The sequence below is a fragment of the Fonsecaea nubica genome (assembly GCF_001646965.1).
Source record: "Fonsecaea nubica strain CBS 269.64 chromosome Unknown Scaff19, whole genome shotgun sequence".
Taxonomy (NCBI): Eukaryota; Fungi; Ascomycota; class Eurotiomycetes; order Chaetothyriales; family Herpotrichiellaceae; genus Fonsecaea; species Fonsecaea nubica.
The window spans coordinates 387,128-409,543 of NW_019173692.1; the positions used below are offsets into that span (position 1 = coordinate 387,128).

General features: G+C 51.7%; 7 protein-coding genes across 7 annotated transcripts; 5 read left to right on the top strand and 2 right to left on the bottom strand.

Moving 5' to 3' along the window:
- Nucleotides 1–1,091: 1,091 nt before the first annotated feature.
- AYO20_03948 (hypothetical protein) lies at nucleotides 1,092–2,351 on the top strand (the record flags this gene model as incomplete). Its single annotated transcript, XM_022642247.1, has 1 exon — nucleotides 1,092–2,351. One exon carries the CDS (start codon nucleotides 1,092–1,094, stop codon nucleotides 2,349–2,351), a length of 1,260 nt encoding a protein of 419 aa, XP_022501904.1.
- Nucleotides 2,352–3,870: 1,519 nt separating this feature from the next.
- On the top strand, nucleotides 3,871–6,099 carry AYO20_03949 (hypothetical protein; the record flags this gene model as incomplete). Its single annotated transcript, XM_022642248.1, has 4 exons — nucleotides 3,871–4,431; nucleotides 4,482–5,550; nucleotides 5,616–5,887; nucleotides 5,944–6,099. 4 exons carry the CDS (start codon nucleotides 3,871–3,873, stop codon nucleotides 6,097–6,099), a joined length of 2,058 nt encoding a protein of 685 aa, XP_022501905.1.
- A 1,810-nt stretch (nucleotides 6,100–7,909) lies between these two features.
- AYO20_03950 (hypothetical protein) lies at nucleotides 7,910–9,167 on the bottom strand (the record flags this gene model as incomplete). Its single annotated transcript, XM_022642249.1, has 4 exons — nucleotides 7,910–7,961; nucleotides 8,034–8,157; nucleotides 8,211–8,907; nucleotides 9,087–9,167. The coding sequence occupies 4 exons, from the start codon at nucleotides 9,165–9,167 to the stop codon at nucleotides 7,910–7,912; spliced, it is 954 nt and encodes a 317-aa protein (XP_022501906.1).
- Nucleotides 9,168–9,964: 797 nt separating this feature from the next.
- AYO20_03951 (hypothetical protein) lies at nucleotides 9,965–12,863 on the bottom strand (the record flags this gene model as incomplete). The annotated part of the gene is made up of 5 exons (XM_022642250.1): nucleotides 9,965–10,051; nucleotides 10,122–12,197; nucleotides 12,251–12,299; nucleotides 12,358–12,670; nucleotides 12,731–12,863. 5 exons carry the CDS (start codon nucleotides 12,861–12,863, stop codon nucleotides 9,965–9,967), a joined length of 2,658 nt encoding a protein of 885 aa, XP_022501907.1.
- A 1,119-nt stretch (nucleotides 12,864–13,982) lies between these two features.
- On the top strand, nucleotides 13,983–14,919 carry AYO20_03952 (hypothetical protein; the record flags this gene model as incomplete). The annotated part of the gene is made up of 5 exons (XM_022642251.1): nucleotides 13,983–14,123; nucleotides 14,172–14,214; nucleotides 14,274–14,408; nucleotides 14,467–14,649; nucleotides 14,708–14,919. The coding sequence occupies 5 exons, from the start codon at nucleotides 13,983–13,985 to the stop codon at nucleotides 14,917–14,919; spliced, it is 714 nt and encodes a 237-aa protein (XP_022501908.1).
- A 1,304-nt stretch (nucleotides 14,920–16,223) lies between these two features.
- On the top strand, nucleotides 16,224–18,284 carry AYO20_03953 (hypothetical protein; the record flags this gene model as incomplete). The annotated part of the gene is made up of 4 exons (XM_022642252.1): nucleotides 16,224–16,542; nucleotides 16,594–16,723; nucleotides 16,776–17,000; nucleotides 17,051–18,284. The coding sequence occupies 4 exons, from the start codon at nucleotides 16,224–16,226 to the stop codon at nucleotides 18,282–18,284; spliced, it is 1,908 nt and encodes a 635-aa protein (XP_022501909.1).
- Nucleotides 18,285–18,906: 622 nt separating this feature from the next.
- On the top strand, nucleotides 18,907–21,568 carry AYO20_03954 (hypothetical protein; the record flags this gene model as incomplete). Its single annotated transcript, XM_022642253.1, has 2 exons — nucleotides 18,907–19,201; nucleotides 19,260–21,568. 2 exons carry the CDS (start codon nucleotides 18,907–18,909, stop codon nucleotides 21,566–21,568), a joined length of 2,604 nt encoding a protein of 867 aa, XP_022501910.1.
- Between the last annotated feature and the right edge of the window lie 848 nt (nucleotides 21,569–22,416).

Consider the following 22,416-nt stretch of genomic DNA (forward strand, 5'->3'; position numbering starts at 1 on the left):
GCGGCAGATATTCGGGAACAGGTCGAGACAAGAGGAAGGCCAGGTCTGCCATGTCCTGACTTCGGCCAGATTTCGCGAGAGCGAGGTGTGGCGCAGCTGGAGAGCAGGTGGACTCTTTCAGGTTCTCTATCTGCCCCCAGAACGAAACTGGTTCTGGTGAACGGCACAATACAGCTTCACGCAGAGCGTGCAATCTTCAGCCTTCGCCAACCTTGAGTGAACAGAACTCTTCATAGATTCACGATTGCGAGCTGTCCACAATACTCGGTATAATTCCACCACAGTTCCAAACGATTCAATTCTCGACATGGACGACTCATTTGGATATCTGGCCAAGAAGGACAACAATTGTGGTCCTCCATACAAATACTCGCGATGTCGCCAGCGTCAATGCAATGCGTCTCCATTGGTCCAGCAGTTGTTGGGCCGCAGCGCTGTCGCGTCCACACAGAGACCAAGCATAATGGATTGATGTGATATCATAGAATTCACTGTCATCATGATGACTTTGAACAGGAGAAGATGCATAGTACTGAGATTTGAGGACGCATCGCTGGGGACTCTTCTGGTGACCAGATGAAGGGAGCAGAAGTGAGATACAGGCAGCGCTGAGAACGCCATGCAGAAGCAGTGCCAATTTCCTGGCTCGACATTCTAAGAAGATATGAACAGGTGCAAACCATGAAGTCGCCTACATATGTATATTAGTACAGTAGCATGAGTACATCCTTGCGTTGAGTTAGTGAGGTTGTGAGTGTGCAAGCCTAAGAGCCAGCCTCGTCGCTGCCAGCCTGATGTCCAAGGCACGTGGTGATAAGGTGACTTGGTCTTCTTATCGGGACATCGCGAAAAGGGATAATAATCGTCGTTATGCCTGCGCTCTCAGGAGGTCAGACGCTTGACCAACATTCTCAATGCGTCTACAACCGCTACAGCGGCCAAATCGTCTTATACACCGAACAATACATCTCCAAGATTGACCTCGAAGCCAAGCAATATGCTCCCCTCGACCACTCTGCAGTTTGCTATCTGTTAAGCTGGGCGCAACACGACAACACTAGGCTTGACCCTCGTCTCCGTTGCCTGCGACAATGGACGGGTTGTTCACTTTGCTCAGCCTGTGCATTGTCATGGCTGTGGCATCTTTCCTTGCAGGCATCTTGCCACTCTCATTGGGCCTCTCACAACCAAAACTACGCTTCATATCAACAATCGGTATGGGTGTACTAGTTGGTACGTCACTGGTTGTCATTATCCCTGAAGGGGTGGAGACTCTTTACAGTGCCTCTGAAGTCGGACACGCGCATGCGCAACTCAAAAGGCATGTACATGCGCGCGAGATAGACATTCGATGGAGCCAGTCTGTTGCAGCTCAACCGCTTCACGAGATCCGAGCGCGAGAACCTGCCGATTTGAGTCCCTTCGATGTTCCCGGCCCTGTCCTTCCGTCCGATCTGGATCTGGAGGCGCCACCACGTACTCCTACAAAACCTGGGGTGGTTGGTGTCATGAATGTTGACGGAAAGGGAGAAACGCAGGCCGACAAAGACTATAGCAGCGGGGAAGAGGAGGAGGAAGAGGTACATAAGGAATCTCACCATGCATGGATCGGAGTTGCGTTGTTGGCTGGATTCATGCTCATGTACTTGGTTGACAAAGTACCACAATACAGTCAACCGGCAAAACAAAAGTCGAGGACACATCATATTGCCTTGAACAATCTGGGCCGCAGATTCAACTTCACTACATCTTTGGATCGCGACGAAGAATCGGACTCCTTCATAGACTCGACTGAAGGGCGCCACGTCCAGCAACGGAGCTTCGCAACTACCATAGGTCTGGTTATTCATGCAGCTGCTGATGGAATAGCCCTGGGAGCATCTTCAACTGCAACGACATCTGGACTGAGCTTTGTGATATTCTTTGCGATCATGATTCACAAGGCACCAGCGGCGTTTGGGCTGACGTCCGTCCTTGTCAAGCAGGGGCTGTCCAAGAGAACAGCCCGAGGGCATCTGATCCTCTTTAGTCTGGCTGCACCAACTGGAGCGATCTTTACGTGGTTGCTTGCCCACCTACTTGGCGGTGGCCAGAGTCAAAGTGCACAGACTACCAGGTGGTGGACGGGGATGCTGTTGCTGTTCTCTGCAGGGACGTTTCTTTACGTGGCCATGCATGCGATGCAAGAGAGCTCTGGCTCGCTCCATGAGGGGATGAATGGAAACGCAAATGGCTACATTGATGGGCGGGAAAGCACGCCGAGTGAGCCCAAGCCGTCTTGGAAAGATCTTGGAGCAGCTTGCTTCGGAATGATTCTGCCATTGTTTTTACAGGTTGGGCATGCTCATTGACACAGAGCGCATTTGTCTTGATACGAGAACGGCATTGTTGGTATAGCTTGGTATCAATTTCTAGAGCAGGCGAGTGACTGGGGTGGCGATCTGATGAGTCGAGGTTAGGAGCACCTTGTCCGCGGATGGAAGCGACATCATCAGAACATGGGGCTCCATCGGTCGTGTCACTGAAATCTAATTCCTTGAGTTACTCCCCTGAACCAAGGTCATCAGAACAAACACGACCCCCCCTGAAACCCCGGATCTTCGAGATACCCGGATTTGGAACCCAAGCGGAGACCTGGGAGTTTGAGTGTCACTGTTTAAACATGGTCAGCATTTGAGGTTCAGCCATCAAAGACAGGATTGTCTCTGCGGCAGGAGTCAAATTCTTTGACCTTTGTACTTGATAGTGTGTGTTTATACTGCTCAGCGTGTCGTATTTGTCGGTCTGTGCTCTGGTCAGATATCATTGTTGGTGACAAAGACAACCGACTCATGATTGTCCACTCACCATGCATTCAATATTGGAAACGGCGTGATTCACCTCGTGCTCTGTACAGTGCCTGCTTGGAGGGGTCTCCTCTTTCCTCGGTATATGATTTGGTATGTAGGACGGAGGGCGCAATTCCAGACTAGCATCTAAGCGCAGTCTCTGAACAGAATCTAGACTCGACGATCATTTGACGAATAGTCAGTGGCCAAAGTCGAACCACACTGGCTTGGACTGGGCAGCCATGGACATGTTAGGCATGTTAGGCATGCACTTTGGAAAACAGTGCAAGGTTCAGGCACCACTTCCAGCCCGGACCCCGCCCCGAGAGGCCAATTTGTCCCGGCGGACGACAGGCTAGTCATCGGGGCGCGTGGGCTACTTCTGCACTCCTTGTTTCCTTGCTGCATGTTGCTCCTCCTGCCAACATTTCAGCCTCTCACGCCTCTTCTCCCTCTCTCCCCTCGGGTCTCCGTACCTGACGAACCTGACGAATCTGACCTCTCCCATCACCTCTGAGTCCCCGAATCCTCCTCCTACCCACAAACCGCAAAACCGAACAGCCCAGAGATATCACATTCTTTTCGATATCAAGATCGCAAGAACCCAGCTTGGCTTCCTTTAAGCTCCAGCCCGGGACCCGGCCTTGCTTACAAAAACCCCAAGACCCAGCCTCTCACGCCTCCTCTCGATCTCGCCGCCACCTCCCTCCCTTTCCCTCGGATCTGCATATTGTCCGGTTCATTCCTCTCCTGGGCTAGACCCTGCCTCGCATGTCATAAGCGCTTTTCTGCCAACGATACACCTGCAGCTCGAGTCGTCCCACTCCGTTGCCCTCTACCTTGACGCTGACATGGCATGATCAGGAGAGATTTATAATATAGCCTCGAAGACGAGTCCGCTCATTGTCTATCCGACAGCCAGCCTTTCGCTGCTTCCTTCGTTGTGCCCTTTCCGCAGATTCTTGACTTGTGTGGTCAGACGGAGCAGGTGCTGTCGCCAAACGTCACCCTCCACGAACCGGCCTGCGTGGATTTGAAAGAGATGGACCTGGATGATGACCATCGCTCTATGTCTATAGACCGACCTCTGTCGCCGAGGCCCTCCAGATCTGTTACGATCGACCCGAATCAACTTGCAAATCGAGTTTACAGTAACTCAAGACCAGAGTCTTTGGACCAAGACCATGACTTTCCATTCACGGCACCCCACGGCAACAACCCTCAGATAGACCCCCTTCGGTCGTCGAGGCCTCCACGGCACGGTGTGTCGCAACCGCGTCCAAAGCGACTGTCCACCTCGAACAAGTCAGGCATGCCCTTGAGCATATTGCCGTCGGCTCCCGCCTCTCCTCCCACACCAGCGCCCTCACCTACACCTTATCAGCGGGCTCCTAGTTGGACTTGTGCGGGCGAAAATGAGGATTCGTTTCTACGGGATGCCAGGGGTCATTTCTCCAACCTGAACGCTGCAGAACGAGAGAGATACTTGGCCGAATTACTCAACATGTGTGACAGCCACTTGCTTTCCTTTGTTCACAATTTTGTGTCGCCGAGACTGAAGAAAGATCCTTTTGAACATCTCCCAGATGAGCTCTGCTTAAGGGTATGTGTTACTTCTGTTTGCGAAGAATGTATCAACTGACACAATAACAGGTACTGTCATATATCGACGATCCTCTTAGCCTGGCGCGAGCCTCTCAAGTCTCACATCGATGGCACAAACTCTTGAACGACGATATGCTTTGGAAGATCATGTGCGACAAGCATGCCTGGCGAAGAACGTCCTCCTCAGGCCCAAGCGACGACCTGGATTCACCATCACCCTCTCAAGCGAGCCAAGGCCCCTACACATTCAATAGTCGCTCTCCCAAACGAAGCGTCGATGGGTCCATGGTCGGCCCCTCAAGCAGCGCACCCAACCTGACGTTACCTAAACATGATGCTCTGTCAACCAGCCCTCGTGCTAGGAAGCGAGTGTCACAATCTCATTATTCTCATTTCCGTCACAAATACATGATTGAAGCGGCTTGGAGGAAAGGCGGTGAACCCATTATCAAGCACATCACCCCAGATCAAGGTGTGGTCACTAGCCTGCATCTGACGGACAAGTATATTGTGGTGGCTATGGATAATGCCAAAATTCATGTCTTCAATACAGTGGGTGAACATCAAAAAACACTAAAAGGCCATGTCATGGGTGTGTGGGCAATGGTTCCCTGGGACGATATTCTAGTATCTGGAGGCTGCGACCGTGACGTGAGGGTATGGGACATGAAGACCGGCAGGAGCATTCACGTCTTAAGGGGCCACACTTCGACAGTGAGGTGTTTAAAAATGTCTGATGCCAACACAGCCATTTCTGGCTCCCGAGACACAACGCTGCGGATCTGGGATTTGCAGTCTGGCGTCTGCAAGAATGTGCTGGTTGGGCACCAAGCCAGTGTTCGGTGCTTGGCCATCCATGGCGATCTCGTGATTTCCGGGTCCTACGATACCACAGCCCGAGTCTGGAGCATATCGGAAGGCCGCTGTCTTCGGACGCTCACTGGACATTTCAGCCAAATTTACGCCATTGCCTTTGACGGCAACCGCTGTGCCACTGGCTCGCTGGATACCAGCGTCAGAATATGGGATCCAAAGACCGGAATGTGCACAGCCATTTTGCAGGGCCACACATCCCTAGTTGGGCAACTGCAGCTTCGTGGCGACACTCTAGTTACAGGTAAGCTCATCACCCCCCAGACACGTCAGGTTACACTGAGACAGATTGCTAAATCTACTATATAGGTGGCTCCGACGGTTCCGTTCGCGTATGGTCATTAAAGACCAACTCGCCTATTCATCGTCTTGCTGCACATGATAATAGTGTTACGAGTTTGCAGTTTGACGACAATCGGATTTTGAGCGGTGGTAGCGACGGGCGCGTAAAAGTCTGGAGCGTCGAGACTGGTCAACTTGTCCGTGAGCTCAGTCAACCTGCCGAGGCTGTGTGGAGAGTGGCTTTTGAGGAGGAAAAGGCCGTCATCATGGCGAGCCGGTCGAACCGAACTGTCATGGAGGTAGGCGTCACGAGGGGTTGCTGGTCATTCAGGCATATTACTAACCTTCTTTGTAGGTATGGTCCTTTTCGCCACCAGACGACCTCTCGGATCGAAGGTCGGAGAGTCCTCTGAGCATGCCCGAACATGCACCGTTGGTAGATGAGGGAGAAGAATCAAGTCGATTCCACAAGGAGATCGGTGACGGCGATGCGACCATGAGCGACATATAGGAGTCTATCGCCAATCAGGGACGCAACGCCGCATCAAACACACCGAGACGTTCCGAACGAATAGCACGACGAATGATGCCACATGTCAAAAGATGATGTCGTCCACGAAGAGGCAAGCTCAACTGATTACCCATACATGAAAGAGACACCTGTGGGCAAGCCACAGTAAACCCTACAAGCGACCTCGGAGTCAAAGTTGGGATCCCAAAAATGAGAAAAGGAGGTGGAGGGTTCTTCGGTAAAGATCTGGTGGTGATAATTGTCCCGTGGAAAGTGGTGTTTGGAACCCTCATTTTTGCGCATCGATCTGGCAGTATGGAGATCCTCCTGAAAGGCCTATTCGCATTCTAGAGCATGGCGATCGGTGCAGGGAAGCCTGAGGTATGGATGGCATGAATCTATCATTATGGATATTACTCATATTGATGTTGAACGAGAAGTGCATTGGTCAGCTGATATGCTTGAAAAAGGAAGGAAAGGGCATTCCCCAGTGGCAGGGTCTCTAGCGCCCGTATTGCATTGAAACGGCAAAGTTGAAATGATATACATTATTTCTGTTATACATATTGGGCGCAGCGGGTGAATGGAGTAAATCCATGACGCCCCATCCCTATCTCGTTCTTCTCTCGCTCCATGTCGACGACTGGTCAATTAGGAAAATCTTCAGCAGGCTAAGAGCAAATCCATATTATGGAACACATTCAGTCTTGTTGCATTGAAAATCCCCGTGCCGCGTTCACGCCGACACCACTGGGAACGTACTAGATATGTATGCGCATACAAGTCCTCTGTGCGAGGTACCTGTGAAGGTACGTATGTACTATGTACCTAACTAGTATCCCACGGCGGAACGTATTCAGAGGTGTTATACTTGGATCAGAATGTCATGGATCAGTGAGAGTGAGAGAGAGAATTCATTGCCTTGCTGGATATAGGGATTGGCATGTACTATTTCCATGTACTCATCTTCCCGACGACTTCTTTAAATGGGACTTGAGGTCTCGGTGCTTGTGCATAGTTGTTCTAACTAGATACAGTGCCTACCTACCTACCTACCTACCTACCTACCAGCTAGTCATACGCAGTAAAATCTGATGTTATTTGAGACTCGAGCGGGATGGGGTATCTGTCTCTCCCCATCTTTCCCGCAGACCCTCCAAGAGGAATAAAAGCCAGGACGCCTCCCGTGTCTTGCGACTGTGTATTGTGCCTTTAAACCACCTCTATTATAGAGTCGGAGACGAGCGAGGTTGGAAGAGTCCAGAGTGTGGGTGAGGCGATAGGTAAGAGGCGAGCTCACTTTTGTGATGCAAGGGCGGTGAATAATGAGGGGGTCGTAAATTGCGCTTAGGTCTCCTGGAGATCTGATGTCACCCCTTCGTCTTGTTCTTAATGGTCGTGACCCTCGTCCTCGTCGTCCTCGTCTCCAGGAACTCTGACCTTACACCCCCCTCGGGGTGGTGCCGTAATCTCTCGCGTCAGAGCAAGCACCTTGTATTTTTGCCGTCCGCAGGCGTAAAAATCTCCCCTGGAACGACTCTGCGAGCGGTTTCTGCACTGTGATAAAGGCGGGTTATTCTGAAGAAAAGACTTCACGAAGGAGGTAAGCAGTCAAGGTTCTCGAGGCAAGAAAGGTCTGGACATGGTCATAAATATCACTTCGCCGAGGCATGGTTCGGGGCATCATTCGTTGGCAGAGTCCGCGCAGAGCTGTCGCGCTCGGGGTCGTGGAATCGAATGGATTAGGTCATTTTTGCATAGCGGAGTCGAATCGGTGATGCTGCCCTCGAAAGGTCGCACGTCTGATATTCTAGTGACCGCCAGTGGTGGGCAGACCGAGCCAGACTTTGAAGGAGTCGTAGCTGTAACACCAGTTAGCTTGTCTCTTCTCCGACCAACATGTAGTCAATTTGAGGGACTGGGACAAAACATACATCAGCCATTGGAACCCGGTCAACGTTCCAATCATGACGATTCTGACTGGTAGACCGTTCCAGAGGCCCATGAACCCAATGTTGCCGTAGATACGGCTCATGGCTTTCCCCGCAGATTCACCAGCTAGAATGAGTGAGTACAAAGTCACAATAACACGGGGGATTGGCAGGACACACGTTGACGATCCGAGTTCAGCTTGCTGACCATGACATCGGCAGGATGGCTGACAATGGCACAGGCAATACCGGCAATATAACCAGCCAGGAAACTCACACCTGTCTGTTGTAGGCTGTTGTAGCTCTCCTTGGGCTTGCCGAGTTGTCGATAGATGAGCTTGACAGTCTCTTCAAAGGTCGCAAACTTGCACATCGTGTACGGGATTTGGCGGCCCCAAAGGGGGTAAAGGCCCTTGTACAAGCCGGCAATGCCCTCCTTGTCGACGATTTTGGTCCAGCCCTCCCTCAGGTTGTTCGCATAGGGAGGCAGTGTCGTTTGCATGCGGACTTTGATGGCCTCCCATGGACACAAGAGCATGTCGGCAATGAATTCTGCCGAGGCGCTGGCACCCAGGTAGACCAGAGTGCGGTTGCTGTTGGGGAACATGTTGTCGCCGTACAGATGCTTAAAGATTTCGTAAAAGCCGTATTTCCCAAGACCCTGGAAGGAGTAGCCAACGAACGTGGGAGTCCAGCCAAAGAACACTCCACGGACTCCTTCTTTTGCATAAATAGAACTCCATCCTTGAAGGTTTGATTTGTAGATCTTCGGATCGACTTGACGGCGGGTCTTGACCAAGTCAAGAGGGGTGACAAGAGTGTGTGTAGGTCCGCATGCCACGACACCACCGAACATGCATGCGGCAAAGTATTTGGTCTGGTAAGAGAGCGGTTAGTTTCTTCTCTATCTCAAGGTAGGGACCAAGGCAATAAATCTGGGCAGGCCGGATGTCTCAGAGTCTGAATCTGAGGCTGCAGGCACACCACCACTGAGCTCAAATAACGTGTTGACGTTGACTCGGCCATCACAAAGGTCACTCGACGGAGAGTACGTACTGAATTCGGTTCGATCTTTCCAAATGGATACTTCTTGAGCACCTCGGCAGAGGGTGGCTTGAGGGACGTTTGTGTCGCCATTGTGGTCAATTGACTTGACTCTTAGGATGGAATTTCGAGGGTATGGACGGAAATCCTTATATATTAAGAAGCGATCTTCTTCAGGTAAATTGCTTTAGTTGAGTTCCTGGTTCTACCTCTGAGCACGTGCGGCAACGTCAATAATAAAGACAAGGTGAAAGTTGGATACCAAACTAGAAAGCCCAACAGCAAGAGAAATAGGCGGTGAGAGGAGATTCAGGAATTGACTCTTGACTGCTTCTTACAAGTCGCGAGAAAATGGAAGACGGAGGAACAAGAGCTGCACACAGAGGACGTCAGGAAAAGCCCGAAAGTAAATAAGGGAAGCAAGCTGTCTCGATATGGCTCATTGTAGCCGCGTATGCCGCCGCAGCCGTAAGAGCTCCCCTTGCTGTGCAGATTGGGGAGCTCGAAGAGATAGCGAGATCTCAGCAAGTTGATTCGATGCGCGTGGGGGAGTTCGGTGCATGTGAAGTGCGGAAGTGCGACCATAACATCATCATCCGGCCATGTTGGCCCTGGATGCCCTGATTGCCCCCAGCGCCTCAGGACAAACTATTCCCAGTCAGGTTCGTGAGAGCCGGCAATTCCGGGCGGAGGCCACTGACATCATGCACCGAAAAGCTTGGCCGGAGCTAGCGCAGGCTTATTCATCCACTCCGAACATCTCACTCAGCCAACCAATAGCCTGGACAATGTCCTCTTTGAGAAATAGAAACAATTCAGACCTTTTCCCGGGTCGGTATATCTACGTGACGCATTCACATGAAATCCATCCCAATCCCTTGATCTTCTGTCTATGATGGCAGTCCCATTCCATAGTGATGGGACGGTCCAAGAACGCCATTATTGCTATCTTGCGGGAAAAGTTGATCCCATTCGGCCTGCAAAATGTTCCACGTCAGCCCTGCATTGAAATGTATCAGTTAATGGTTTGCAGACGGGCGCACTTACCCAATCGATGTCGAGCATGACAGAATCATTTCGATTGCCATTCTGAAATTGAGGGATGTTGATCTGATCGCTGGGAAAGCCCGAATTGATCCCAAAGGGACTGCCACCCCCGGATGAGCCCTGTCTTGGTACCACTCCAGGAAGTGACTGGATCGCTTGAGGAGGCGGCGAAGTCTGTGGACCAGGTCCCAAGACAGTTCGCCAGCTGACTTGATCGGTCGTGATGAGTGGCGGCCAGGAATCATTTGTCCCCGAATCGCTGGGGCTATTAAAGTCAATCTGCTGACCTGGCGAAGGCTGAGTCGCGTCTGTCCGCGGCGGTGTTTGCTGCGGTTGTGGTTGTCCCCTGGATTGCGATAGCAGCGGCGATTGTTGCCGTGCAGAAGGTGGTGCCGAAATCTGTGAGGATACAAATTGCGAGAGATGGCTAGCATCTGCAGGTGGTAAGTATTTTGCGTCAACATACATCGTTGCAGGCGTATCAAAGCTCCAGGACTGGTCGCCCGAGAATCTCATTTCTCCTCTACCCGCATTCGGTGGTGGTGTGGATGTGGTGGCCGATGGTTGTAACGACGAGTCGATTGAATCAATTTGACCTTGGTCTTTCGACGATTCGGAGCGCTTGCGGTGTTTATCCAGACCATCCTTCATACTGACAGGAACCCGTATCCTGCGAAGGTCTCGATATACGGCTGTTCGATCTCTAACTGCTGCAATGATGGCCCTGGCTCGTTGAGTCCGGGACAGAGAGAGATCCGGTTCAAAGACGAAGTCGATCACATTCCATATCCGTTCGGCGTCTCGAAGTGTGGGCTGTTCATAAATCACTGATAACAGCAAGAAGGCGATGTGCCACTGCTGGTACGCCCCGTTGTACCACTTCCATTTCCTGAGTTCTGGCATTCGTTCCATCGCGACAGCATTCTCCATGGCGAGCAGTCCGCTCTGCATCGTGAGATTTGCGAGCCTCTCGGGCACTTTGTTACGTGAGTTGTTCAGGTACCGATGCAATATCATGACATACATCCGCTGAACCATAAGGTTCATCAGCAACTGGGCGTATCTCTGAATGGGCACTTCGGTATTTAAAATGGGGTTGTACTTGGCCTCCATAGCTTTGCGGAAAGATTCCACTTTGCTCAGGACGTGAGTCAATGACGCCCTTTTCTTCTCGATGCGAATGCGATCGTACCATACCACTCGCTGCATTTCGGTGCATTCAAAGTGTATCCGTGACATGGTCATGTCTGTCCACTTGTCCTTGGCCTCCTGAGGTCTCGCAACGAGGAGATCTGCATCATTAATGTTGAGTGGAAACTTCGTATCATAGTCTTCTCGCTTAATGCCCGGTCGCGGCCCTTGAGACTCGCATGTGCGGAAATCCAGGAAGCAAAGTTGAAACCATATGATGCGGCGGACATGACACTCGACTGGCGACAGGCCATAAATTGCCTCCGGATCGCGATGCAGACCCATACATTCCGCGAGACGAACCGCCATACCGACAATCACCGAATGAGCACGGGAGAGCTGGTCTCGACACATGGGAATAAGGTAGACCACGAGCGCCTGCAAGGTTTCTATTTTAGTCGCTCTTAGAACCTGTGCTTTGCTCAGGGCCACCTCAGTGCCGGTCTGAAAATTACCGAGGATCGTGCTCTTGGGGCGGGCAAAAATAGCTGTGACCTCTGACTCAGGCATGCTCGCCACAGCCGAGAAGAGGACCGAGAGGACGATAGACTGTTGCCACGCAGGGGGTTCGAGACCGGCGAGGACCGCCGTCCAGAAGTTGTCGTAGTGCAGCTGGAAGCTTGGCCAGTGAACGACACGAGCAATAAAGTGCACGTTGTCAAAATAGTTGCGCACCAGAATGTCGGCCGCAGCTTTTGCCGGTAAGAAGTTGATCAAGGACCTCTTGCTGCCAACATCCCCAAACAGGAAACCAGAGCCTGGGGCAATGTACGAAGGCCCGGGAGCCAGGAAGTCACTGTCGTGGTCCGGGAGTTGAGGCATGGCAGAGAGCTTCTCATTGGGTGTGCGACGATCACTGGTAGGTTCTGAGAGGGTGATGTCCATCTGAAGGCTATGTCAATCGCTGAGATTTGTACGCGCGCCATCGTTGCACCTACCTCTTCATGTAGTCTGGGTCGGAAAAAGCCACCCAGTCGCTCCGTTAACCTTGATGTTGGTCAGCCCGTCTAATCTCTCAACGATCATGCTGCAGGTGAGACTTTACCGCATTTTCCCAATTCTGATCCCCAGATCCAGGACATCATCATTAGCATCGTCCTCGTAAGCGGCATCGATGACTGCTAGCGGGGTTGGCTCAAGGCCTTTTTCGTCGTCCGGAACGGCAGCTTCATTGTCAGAGCTGCTGTCCTCGCCTCCAGGAAGGTCGGCTGAGGTTCTCCGTTGCGAATTTTGAGACGAGCTCGTGGCGACCCTCCCTTCCTTGCGCGCGACGTCCTGCTCGAGCACTCGTTCCAGAGATCCCATCTTCTCCTTGATCTCGTTGAGACGTTGCTGCGAGACCGAATCAAGAGCCGGCGCTAGAAAGAGACAGTCGCGCGAGAACTTGCTGCAATTAGTACAAGGATGCAGCTTATCACACTTGAGCTTTCTCCGGCGACATTCAAGGCACGACGTGATCATTCGGTTTCGTCGGCGCACCCTATTTTGACCGGCAGGCTTTTGCTTCTCGTCGGCTGCGCCGCGACCGTCGGACGGAGGTGAGGTATCCATATCGTCCAGGGTGAGAGATGCAGCAGGATCGAAAACGGCACGCTATATTGCGAAGCACCGCGAGATCTGCCAAGGGGATCCGCGGGGTAAGATGGAGAATAACTCTAGGCAGCGCGAGATCGACGTTGCGCTCGTTGTCCAGATGACTGGGACTCGATCAACCCTCGCCGTCGGCGGGAGAAAGCACTTTAGGAGAGCCAGGTGTTAGAAAAGGATATTGAGGCGACTTTCACGGGTAGAGGTAAGATGTCGGGAAAGGATTTGATGAGTTCGACGCAATGGCTTGATGTTGTTGGGCGGCGCAAAGGATTGGCTGAGTGGAAGTGGAGGCACGTGCAACTTTGTCTTTGCTCAGCAGACTTGGTCGTTTTGGTGTCGGTCTCTATTGGCTCCATTGCCTCTATCGGCACCACGATTGGCCCTTATTAGCATCATGATTCAAAGGCAAACAGGCCACCCGGACGGAATCTATCTCTTGGGCTTTCTGTCACATTATCCTAGAGGTGTCGCTCTCCTGTCCTCCTATCACCCGTCATACTAGTCCCCGCTTCCCCCCGACATCAAGCGTCGTATAGGCGGCAATGCTGACTCGCCACTACTAGCTGGTTGCTAGCTCTTCGACGGTCATGCTGTGGGTAGAGCGAGGGCTGACTCAGCCGCTGCGAAAAGAGCCGGAAACGACAAAGACACGAGTCGCCATGCTGGTTAAAGCTTTGCCGAGAAACAACAAGCCTAGTAGGATTGAAAGATGCATCGATGAACACATTTGGACTTGAGCTGATTGCAGAAGCGTGCAACACCGAGAAATGATGGAGGATTAGGTCCATGGGTTGGAAGACTGCACACGTTGGGACTAACGTTGCTGGGTTGACGTCCTCGAATGTTCGATGTCCCCAAAGTCCTCTAACGAGTACGAGTACGCATTCAATCGCTTGGCCCCAAGGATTTGTCAAAAGGTAAGCAAGGCCAGCGGAGGGCGGTCCGCTGCAGCCTTGATGCCACACATATATTCGACACAATGGACTGCTTTGATCAGCTTCAGCATATGGCAGGAAAACGGAAAGACAAAGCTGGTTATCGAGTCTGCATCGACACAGTCTTTGGGCAAATAATACCACCATGCCGATTGCAACGGAAATTGCGCAGTTCTCTCTGATCCCTGGACAAGACCCCAGGAAAGCTGGCTCCTCGGCTGCCCAATTCCTTCAGAAGACTTTGGACATAGTGAAGCAACAGCCGGGATTTCTTCGTGGCTTTTGGGTAAGAATGACACTTGGAGCATGACCAACGTCCTAATTTTATGTCAAGGGTATTCAAGACGGAGATCCAAGTGCCCTCGTCGTGGTGGTTGGTAAGCTGTGGTGGAAATCAACCTTCCATCCACCCCTGTCCAGCTACTCCGCAGTCTAGATGGAGCCGCTAATCCTGTGAAAGACTGGGAGGACATCAAACACCACCAAGACCTGGTCAACAGCCAAAACTTTGCGGCTATGACTGAAAACCTGGTCAATGTGATCACCTTCGACAATGGACCACCAGTTGTCAGTGAGTTCGTCCAAGATCCCACTTTATTCTTGCCGGGAAGAGGACTGAAAGTGGCCAGCGCACGTAAACTTCACCTCCGATGCCTCGAATGTCTATCAAGCGTCTGTCACTGCGGTGGAATCCTTCAGAGTACCAGAGGATGCGAGTCAAGAGCAGAAATCGGCATTGGAGGACTCGTTCGTCCACCTTGCAAAATTCTACACAACCAAAACTGCCTGCAGTGGATACGCAAGCGGCTGGGGTGAGTATTATTGTCAAGAGTGGAACGGACTCCCCTGGTCGACTAACTTGGACATCAGTTGTCGAAACGCTTCCAGATGACAACGCCCCTGGAGCCAAGGTGCTTAGCTTCACTGGCATCTTTGGCTGGCCGGTAAACGAAGAAGTTAAGAGTGTGAGGAGTAATCCTGGTGACCCTGCAGTTGTCGACGCGATGGACCCGATTACAGGAGTTGCTCTACCCAGAAAGAAGGGAGACGCCTTCCACGTCAGCCTGCGCCGTTTTGGATAGACAATAATGGATATATACTCCGTACCTACTTCTGGGGGTCCATGCCATCCCCACCTTGACGTCTTCACTACATTCTCGATCTTCTGCTTGTTCACTAGCGAGAGGGGACGTGATAGCCGAAGAGATTGGACCCTCCGCTTCCCACAAGGCGATCGCAATTGCGCACAGTTCGCCAAATTCGCGCGTTGATTTGAGACGGCAAGACGATTCTCCTGGTCGCCCAATCAGCCGAGATCTGGGGAAATTGGTTGAGTTGATTGGAGCCAATCATGGAGCGAATCTTGTACCAAGGTTTGGGTTCACGAATGGTTCATCGGACTCCCTCCGACTTTAGTTCAACGCCACTTCAAGTCTTTTCTTCAGCCGCCGCCAGGTTGTCAACAAACACTTGCTCCTCTCTAGAGGCGACGACTTCTTCTCGATTGTCACCCCAGCGACCAAGCAATCTGAAGGCCTTTCTTCCCGTCGAGGTAATCCAGTGTCGACACCCAAACTCCACATCGCAAGCCCCACGCGAGCACGAGGTGAAGGGGTCCAAATCCACCAGCAGCGCTAGTTGCTCCTCCTTGATTTCTTGCTTCGTTCAACCAAGATTCCGTGTCCACGTACACCTCCAGTCTTTGTCAAGGACTTACATCAGTTGCAGCTCCAACCCGGGGTGTCTCGTGCGCTCACAAAGGCCAAATCGAGGTCTGTCAATCTTGCGACATAAATATCTGTTAGATATGGGCATGAACAAGCCAACCTGGCACGTCGATCCCTAGCGTTCGGCATGTTCATCATGTCTTCTTTGCTTCTATTGCTGTCAACGTCATTACGAGTCCAGAACTCCGACTCTGGAGATGCCGGGGATTATAACTGCTTACTGCTCAACTCTGCCACCGACTAGGAAGCCAGTCCTCGGCAGCAACGGGGAATCCAGGCTCTACTCACGTACAACCGCTGCCACATTTACTTTTGTTGGTTAGGTTGTTTTGGAATTAGAGTTCGAAGGCAAAAGGCCTCGTGAATATCCTGGCATTGTTTTCCCCACCAGGTAAGTCTGTTGCCGGTCGAGGTGCATATGGAGCGAAGCGTGCTGCTGAACATCGTCGTCATTATTGCTTGTTTACGGAGATATCAGAGAGGCTCTTCTGTTCATTGTATATGGACGCTGCTCACCTCTGCTGCGTGGACATAACTTCTTCCCCTTCTGTCCATTTGAATCAACGTCTAAATTTCCGCTCAGCTTTACTCTTCTAATATGAAGTTCTTGAACTTTTCACAGTCCCTATGGCCCCTCGCGTTGCTACCCAGCCTCTCACATGCCTACTGGCGCATGGCCTGCAGCGTTTCTCAGACTTCTCGGGTGGATCCCATCCTTAACCCGGGCGATGTGTCTGGACATGTGCACAAGTTTGCGGGCGGTAGCAGTCAGTACAGTGAGCTCCAAGGTCGACCATTATGCTGATTGCCCAGATGTCAACCAATTCTCCACCTTCGATTCTCTCCAAACCTCGACCTGTTCGACATGCGAAGTCCAGGAGGACAAATCGGCCTATTGGACCCCACAACTATACTTTGCTCACGCAAACGGCTCGTTCGAGGAAGTGCCCAACTACGGAATGACAGTATATTACGTCGGTACGCAGAGCATCCACCTCCAACTCGTTTGATTACTGATTGTTCAATGAGGTCGCGGGGGCGACTCTTCCAACACGGTCCCATTTCCTCCTGGATTCAAGATGATCACGGGCGACACTCGACAGCGATCCTACGACAATACGACCTTGACATACATGGATACCAGGCCTGTGGCCGATAGGTTCGTATTCCCCTGCATAACCGTAAAGCATCAGCTGCTAACCTCTGGACAGGGTAAGTTTCCGCTGTATTAACGAAGCTAACGATATTCCAGAAGAACACTATATGTTTCGATCCGACTGTGTCAATGGCATGCGAGCTCAGATCAACTTTCAGTCCTGCTGGGATGGAGTGAATCTTTATCTCGAAAACAGCGCCCACGTCGCGTACTTGTCAGGCATCGACTACGGTGTCTGCCCTCCTTCCCATCCGGTTCCTATTCCTGGCCTATTTTTCGAGTCAGCACTCTCCCAGTACCGCGATGGTCTGAAGCTTACTTCAAATATAGGGTTCTTTACTGGACAAACGCGGTTGACCAATCGGGCGGTGGCAAATTCGTCTTCTCCAATGGTGATGATACTGGTTACGGCTTCCACGGCGATTTCTTGAACGGCTGGAACATGGACGTACTAGACGGTGCAGTCCAAGACTGTCTCTACACAGACAACGGCGGGGTGGTGAGCGCGTGTTCTCACATCGCTCCTAGCGACGATACCAACTTCCCGCGTGACTGCCTCGAACAGCCATCAGTGTTTGACGAGCCGGTGCACGGAATGATTTCAGCTTTGCCTGGTTGTAATCCTATCACATCTGGCCCTGGCCTGGCTGAACAAATCCTCTGTCCTCTTAACTCGCACTCACCGGACCCAGCAAACCAAATACCAGATTCAAGCTCCACGTCTTCCACGACTACCTCTTCTTTGGATGCTACGACGACAACCACAGAATCTACCATGTCAACCACGACCGAAACATCCAGCATATCGACTCCAAATACAATCGATGCAGTGGCTACAAGTGTCTCTTCGTCCACGACGACGACGACGACGACGACAACCACGACCTCCTCCCCCTCAACTGGCCTGTCAACCTCTGATCTAGCTCCGATATCACCTACTGTGACATCCTTCGGCCAGTTCACTTCGACCATGGTATCGAATGACGGGCTAGCAACTACCACAGTCACCGAATGGGTTACCATCACCGTGACGGGACCCAATGGTGTACCGACGAATTTAGTCGCTCTAAGCAGCGCCCCGGATGTCACATCCACATTTATGTCGGCAGACCCAAGCTTGCAGTCAATGGTGTCTGCCGGAAGATCGATATACGTCGATCCTTGTCCTGATGGAGGTCCAAGGCCATTCAGAAATGGTATGAGAACCATTACCTTGTACGCCGCTGTGACTCCAAGGAATACTGGCCCGCCATTCTCAAGCGTAACTCCTACGACCACGGACACGCCCACTCCTACCAGTGCATCCTCGGCCTTTTCGCAAGTCGCAGCCCTTCCAGGCACCACTCTCACGACAATAGCGACTCCCGCTCCTGCCGATACAGGCGATAGCATGAATATCGCTATCTCGACAAGCCTAGCCCTGGCTGATGGTTTTCCAGCCAACATTTCGACAGCATTTGTGACAACCACACAATCAGCCACCGAGAGCACCACTATGACGTCTACCACCACATCTACGTCAGTTACGACGCCTTTCCGGATTCGAGGACGCGAAGTATTCTAGACACAGAGCTAGGGGGAATATTGGCAGCGGGGAAGTATTGCATAGACATTGGCGCACTAATTAATGACAGGGAACGAGTTTACTGACATGTAGGGACGAATAATCACCAGCAAATATTGCCAGGAGTATGGCGCTACGACAAAATACAGAGATACCCGGGAGGAGGACTTGGAAGAGTACATATTTGGCAGGAGTAAAATGGGGGGCTTATAGAGGAGACGGATCATCTGGTGGCTGGAGGAATAGTGGGAAATGGTGTTTTACATGGGTGGGAATGGGTAGGTGATTAGGTATGGTCGGTCGGTCATAGGGAATTTCAAAGTGTTATTAACCTTTCCAAGATGCCTGCATCGTGAAGAGTCCTATTGGTGTTGATGATTTGTTGTAGTCAAGTGCAGAGGTCCAATGAAGTGACTGCAATATCTGAATGTGCAAGTACGGGGGAGCAGGTCATTCGTAGTACCTACGGTGCAGCATTCGCACGATATGAGCAACTCTTTTCCCCTTCGGTTCGGCAAAGCCTCGTCGACTTGTGCTCCAATTGACATGATCTTCCACAAACTATCACCGCCGCTCAACCTCAGTCGCGTGCTGCGGTGTTCTTTGCCGTCGCCCTAATGTTATGACTAAAAGTCTTTCTGCAGCGAGCTGCATCTCGAACCAAACCCCGAGGTTTGTGTGGATATCCGACGCACTCTTGACAGACACCTTCGATCGGTTTGGTCACCACAAGCGGTATGGCAGCAGCGTGCCAGGTCCCCTGGAGGCACAGCGGCGCGCTGCGAGACGCAAAAATACAAGTCTGGCATATGCCAGCCCCGGGGGTATCGCAGCTGATCCTTCAATTGTCCTCGGAAGCTCTGCGAACAAGCTAGCTTGGTGGCAGTCTCCCCAGCATGGAGAGGCCGCAGACTCAGGTATGCACCTCATGAGGCAAATCGCTCGAAGAAACCAATCTCACTGTGTGACCTGTAGCTTCTCCGCGAGTCCTACCATCGTGGCTCTTTCCCTTTGAAAGCTCGCCCGCCCTCACAAAGCCCGCGATTGTCGCACGCCAACCAGAAGAGACAATACCAGAGTCGAGGAAAAGATCTGAAATCGAGACGAATCAACTGTCCCACTGCAAAACTCTAGTCGAAATTAAGGACTGGGTTCAAGATGGAGGAGTCAATCTGCGTGAAAATGGTCATGTCCGAGCTGCGATACCGAAACATATCCTCGAGGCGGAATTCCAGATACACGAGATCGCATCGTACATATGCGACCCGATATTTCATCCACCGGGAACGTCATATATTCTTGAATTAATGCGCGGCCTTCTCGATCGTACTTGGGACGCGACCTCCTGGGGAGTCCTGCATGATGCTCTTTGTTCTGCTACTGAACTAGGCCTACTCAACGTGAATGATCTGAAGGAGGTCATTAGCGAGTTGGTCAGTCTGACGGAGGTACGGCTAACCGACACCCACGGCAAGAAGAAAAAAGTGAAGGCCAATGCCCAAATGTACCTGATCTACGGAATTCTGGATTCGCTCGATCGCTCTACAATTTTGCGCATTACCGACCTTGGGCCGCCCTTTCTGACCGGACTCTTCTCGAAGTTTGCGACACTGAGATACTACCGTGGCTGGTGCCGGAAGTTATTGTGGCGTCTCCTCCCATGGGCACCGAAATCTGACATTCCCGTCATTCGTCGGATTACGCTGAAACAGCTCCATTATGCCTGTCAACACAATCTTCAAGAGAAAGTAGGACGAATACTCGCCGAAAGGCTGGCAGCGGCCGACTCGGAGGTTTTACAGCTCGCCCTGGTTGATATAACGGAGAAGTTGCTGAACATGTCGATGGAATCCCGCACGATGCTGTACAAGTACCTGTGGCATCACTGGTGTGGTACACTGGCCATTCTTGGATCACCAGGTTATAATGTCTCTCTGACAGAGGAAGCGTGGGCTTCTGTGCAATCTACGAGAAGCTCCCTACTACAAGATCAACGTCTGTTGGCATTTGCCTGGACTGCAATGCATCTCTCTTCAGATCGTCAACAATCCGTGAAAATGGAGGATGGGATGCGGTTTCTCGACCTCTTTGAAAACTTGCTGCGGTCGATACCAGAGTTTACTGAAGACTTCCTGGATCGCGCTGTTCTTGAGCCTGCTTGTATGGCTCTGCCGAACAACCACATCCTCCTTCGAAATCTTACGAGACTATCGGGTAGAGCAGAGGAACTGCTACCTGCGTTGGACAGTAAATGCACTGGCCAGTCGATATTGAAACCGGGCTTATCTCCAAGCTTGATCGACAAACGCATCCAGAATGCTCACTTTGCAGGCCACGAGGCATTGGCAGAGCTGATCGAGAGTTCAAACAAAGATCTTTCGGCCTTCAAGATCTTATCACGGAGGATGATACACAAAAGCACAGCATCGTTTGGCTTTGTCTGCCACCTCCTAGAGACCAATCCGCTGTTCAAGTTAGCGTTAAGGACACCTCACCTTCTTGTTGCAAGGCCATCCCTTCAAACTGGTACGTTCGCGAATCTCAGCACTCCAGTGGGAAGTAAAACAGTCTCGTCCTCAAAACCAGAAGATGCGTCGAGCGATTGGAGCTTACCCAGCAGAGATGAAGTAATTGATCTGATAGGTCATCTTGCCCTCTCATTTGCAACTTCGAATGTCGCCACCCCCCGGGCTGCACTCCGCAGAGTCTACTGGTGCTATCTGTTCCTGCGCCGCTATGGAGCACCTGTCTCGCCAGCCATCAGTCGAGCGTTGTGGCACGTCGGCGTCACACGATATGGTGATCAAGGCACGCCGGCAACACTGTTGAAGTGGATCCTGTTACAAGTCAAACAGGTAGAGGGGGAGAATGTTGCAAACCTATTGCTCTGGAATGAGACATTTCGCCAAACACGTCAAGATCAGATTGCCGTTTTGACCAAAATTGACGAAGAAGAGGAAAAGAGACTTCTTGTCGAGTTGGATGTTACAGCTACAAAATACCAAGAGGGTGAAGACGAGGAGCTCGCAGCGTTACAGTCGAGAGGTTTGGCATCCCCTGACGGCGATATTCTTAGTCACGAGGAGAAAGGAGACTCAGAGCTGCTGAGGAAAATCATGTTCCTCAAGTCCGAGCCGCCGTACAAGCCATTTTGGATGCCCAGAGAGCAAAGGATGGCCGATTGGCGCATATCCTCAACGACGGATGTGGAGGGGAAGAAGGAAATACTGCAGCGCAGGGCAGTGGAAGCTCTGAAGGTTGCGAACCTAATGTATCGAGGCTGATACCCAGTTAGGGCAGTCTAGAGCAAACATGCTATGGGCGGACAGTCCCCCAGACCCGATGATTGACACGCATGAACATACATACTATATTTGTATATACAATACGACAAGATGCACAGCTGCACAGATACGTTCACATTCTTTCAAATGCTCACCTTTCCCCCAAGTCAGTCCGCTGAACCGGGTATACCGTCTGTCCTTGCTAATCTAGTTGCTGCTTTGCGAGCCGTGGATCGTGGATCGTGGCCCCCAGTCCCGACCTGGGGCATAGAGCAAAGCAGAGCAAAGTAACCGAAGCAATTCCGGACGGATTATACTATATGTGATCCTACAGATATACCCATCATGGGTACAAACAGGCATACATATATATTATCATCGATCCAGAACCTGCCTACCCGGGCCAGCCCTCCTCAAACCCAGGGCCCCCCCCCCCCCGGGCCCCCTTTTCTCTTGTGATGTTTGTACATGTAATCTTCCTCTCTCTGTCTCTCTCGCTCTCCCTCTTGCTTTCTCTCTCTATCCTTGTCTCGGAAGCCCGGAAATTCCATAAAGCCATCCGTCAATCACAGAGGTAATCGGCGGAGATATCAGTCCAAAAAAAAAAAAAAAAAAAAAAAAAAAGGACCGGGCGAGGCGGGGAGGTTAGAAAGGGAGGGACGAAAAGACAGAGGCAGCAGCATAGGGCTTCGTCGACCGAGGCATAAGACACGAGTAGTGCAGCCTCGAACCAAAAGAAACAACACAAGGAAAAGACATGTAGGGTGGGGGGGGGGGCGGCGGCGTGAGCACGGGACCAGAGGGCACGACAGGGGCGTGGGATCAAGAAGGACACAAGAAACGGCAGA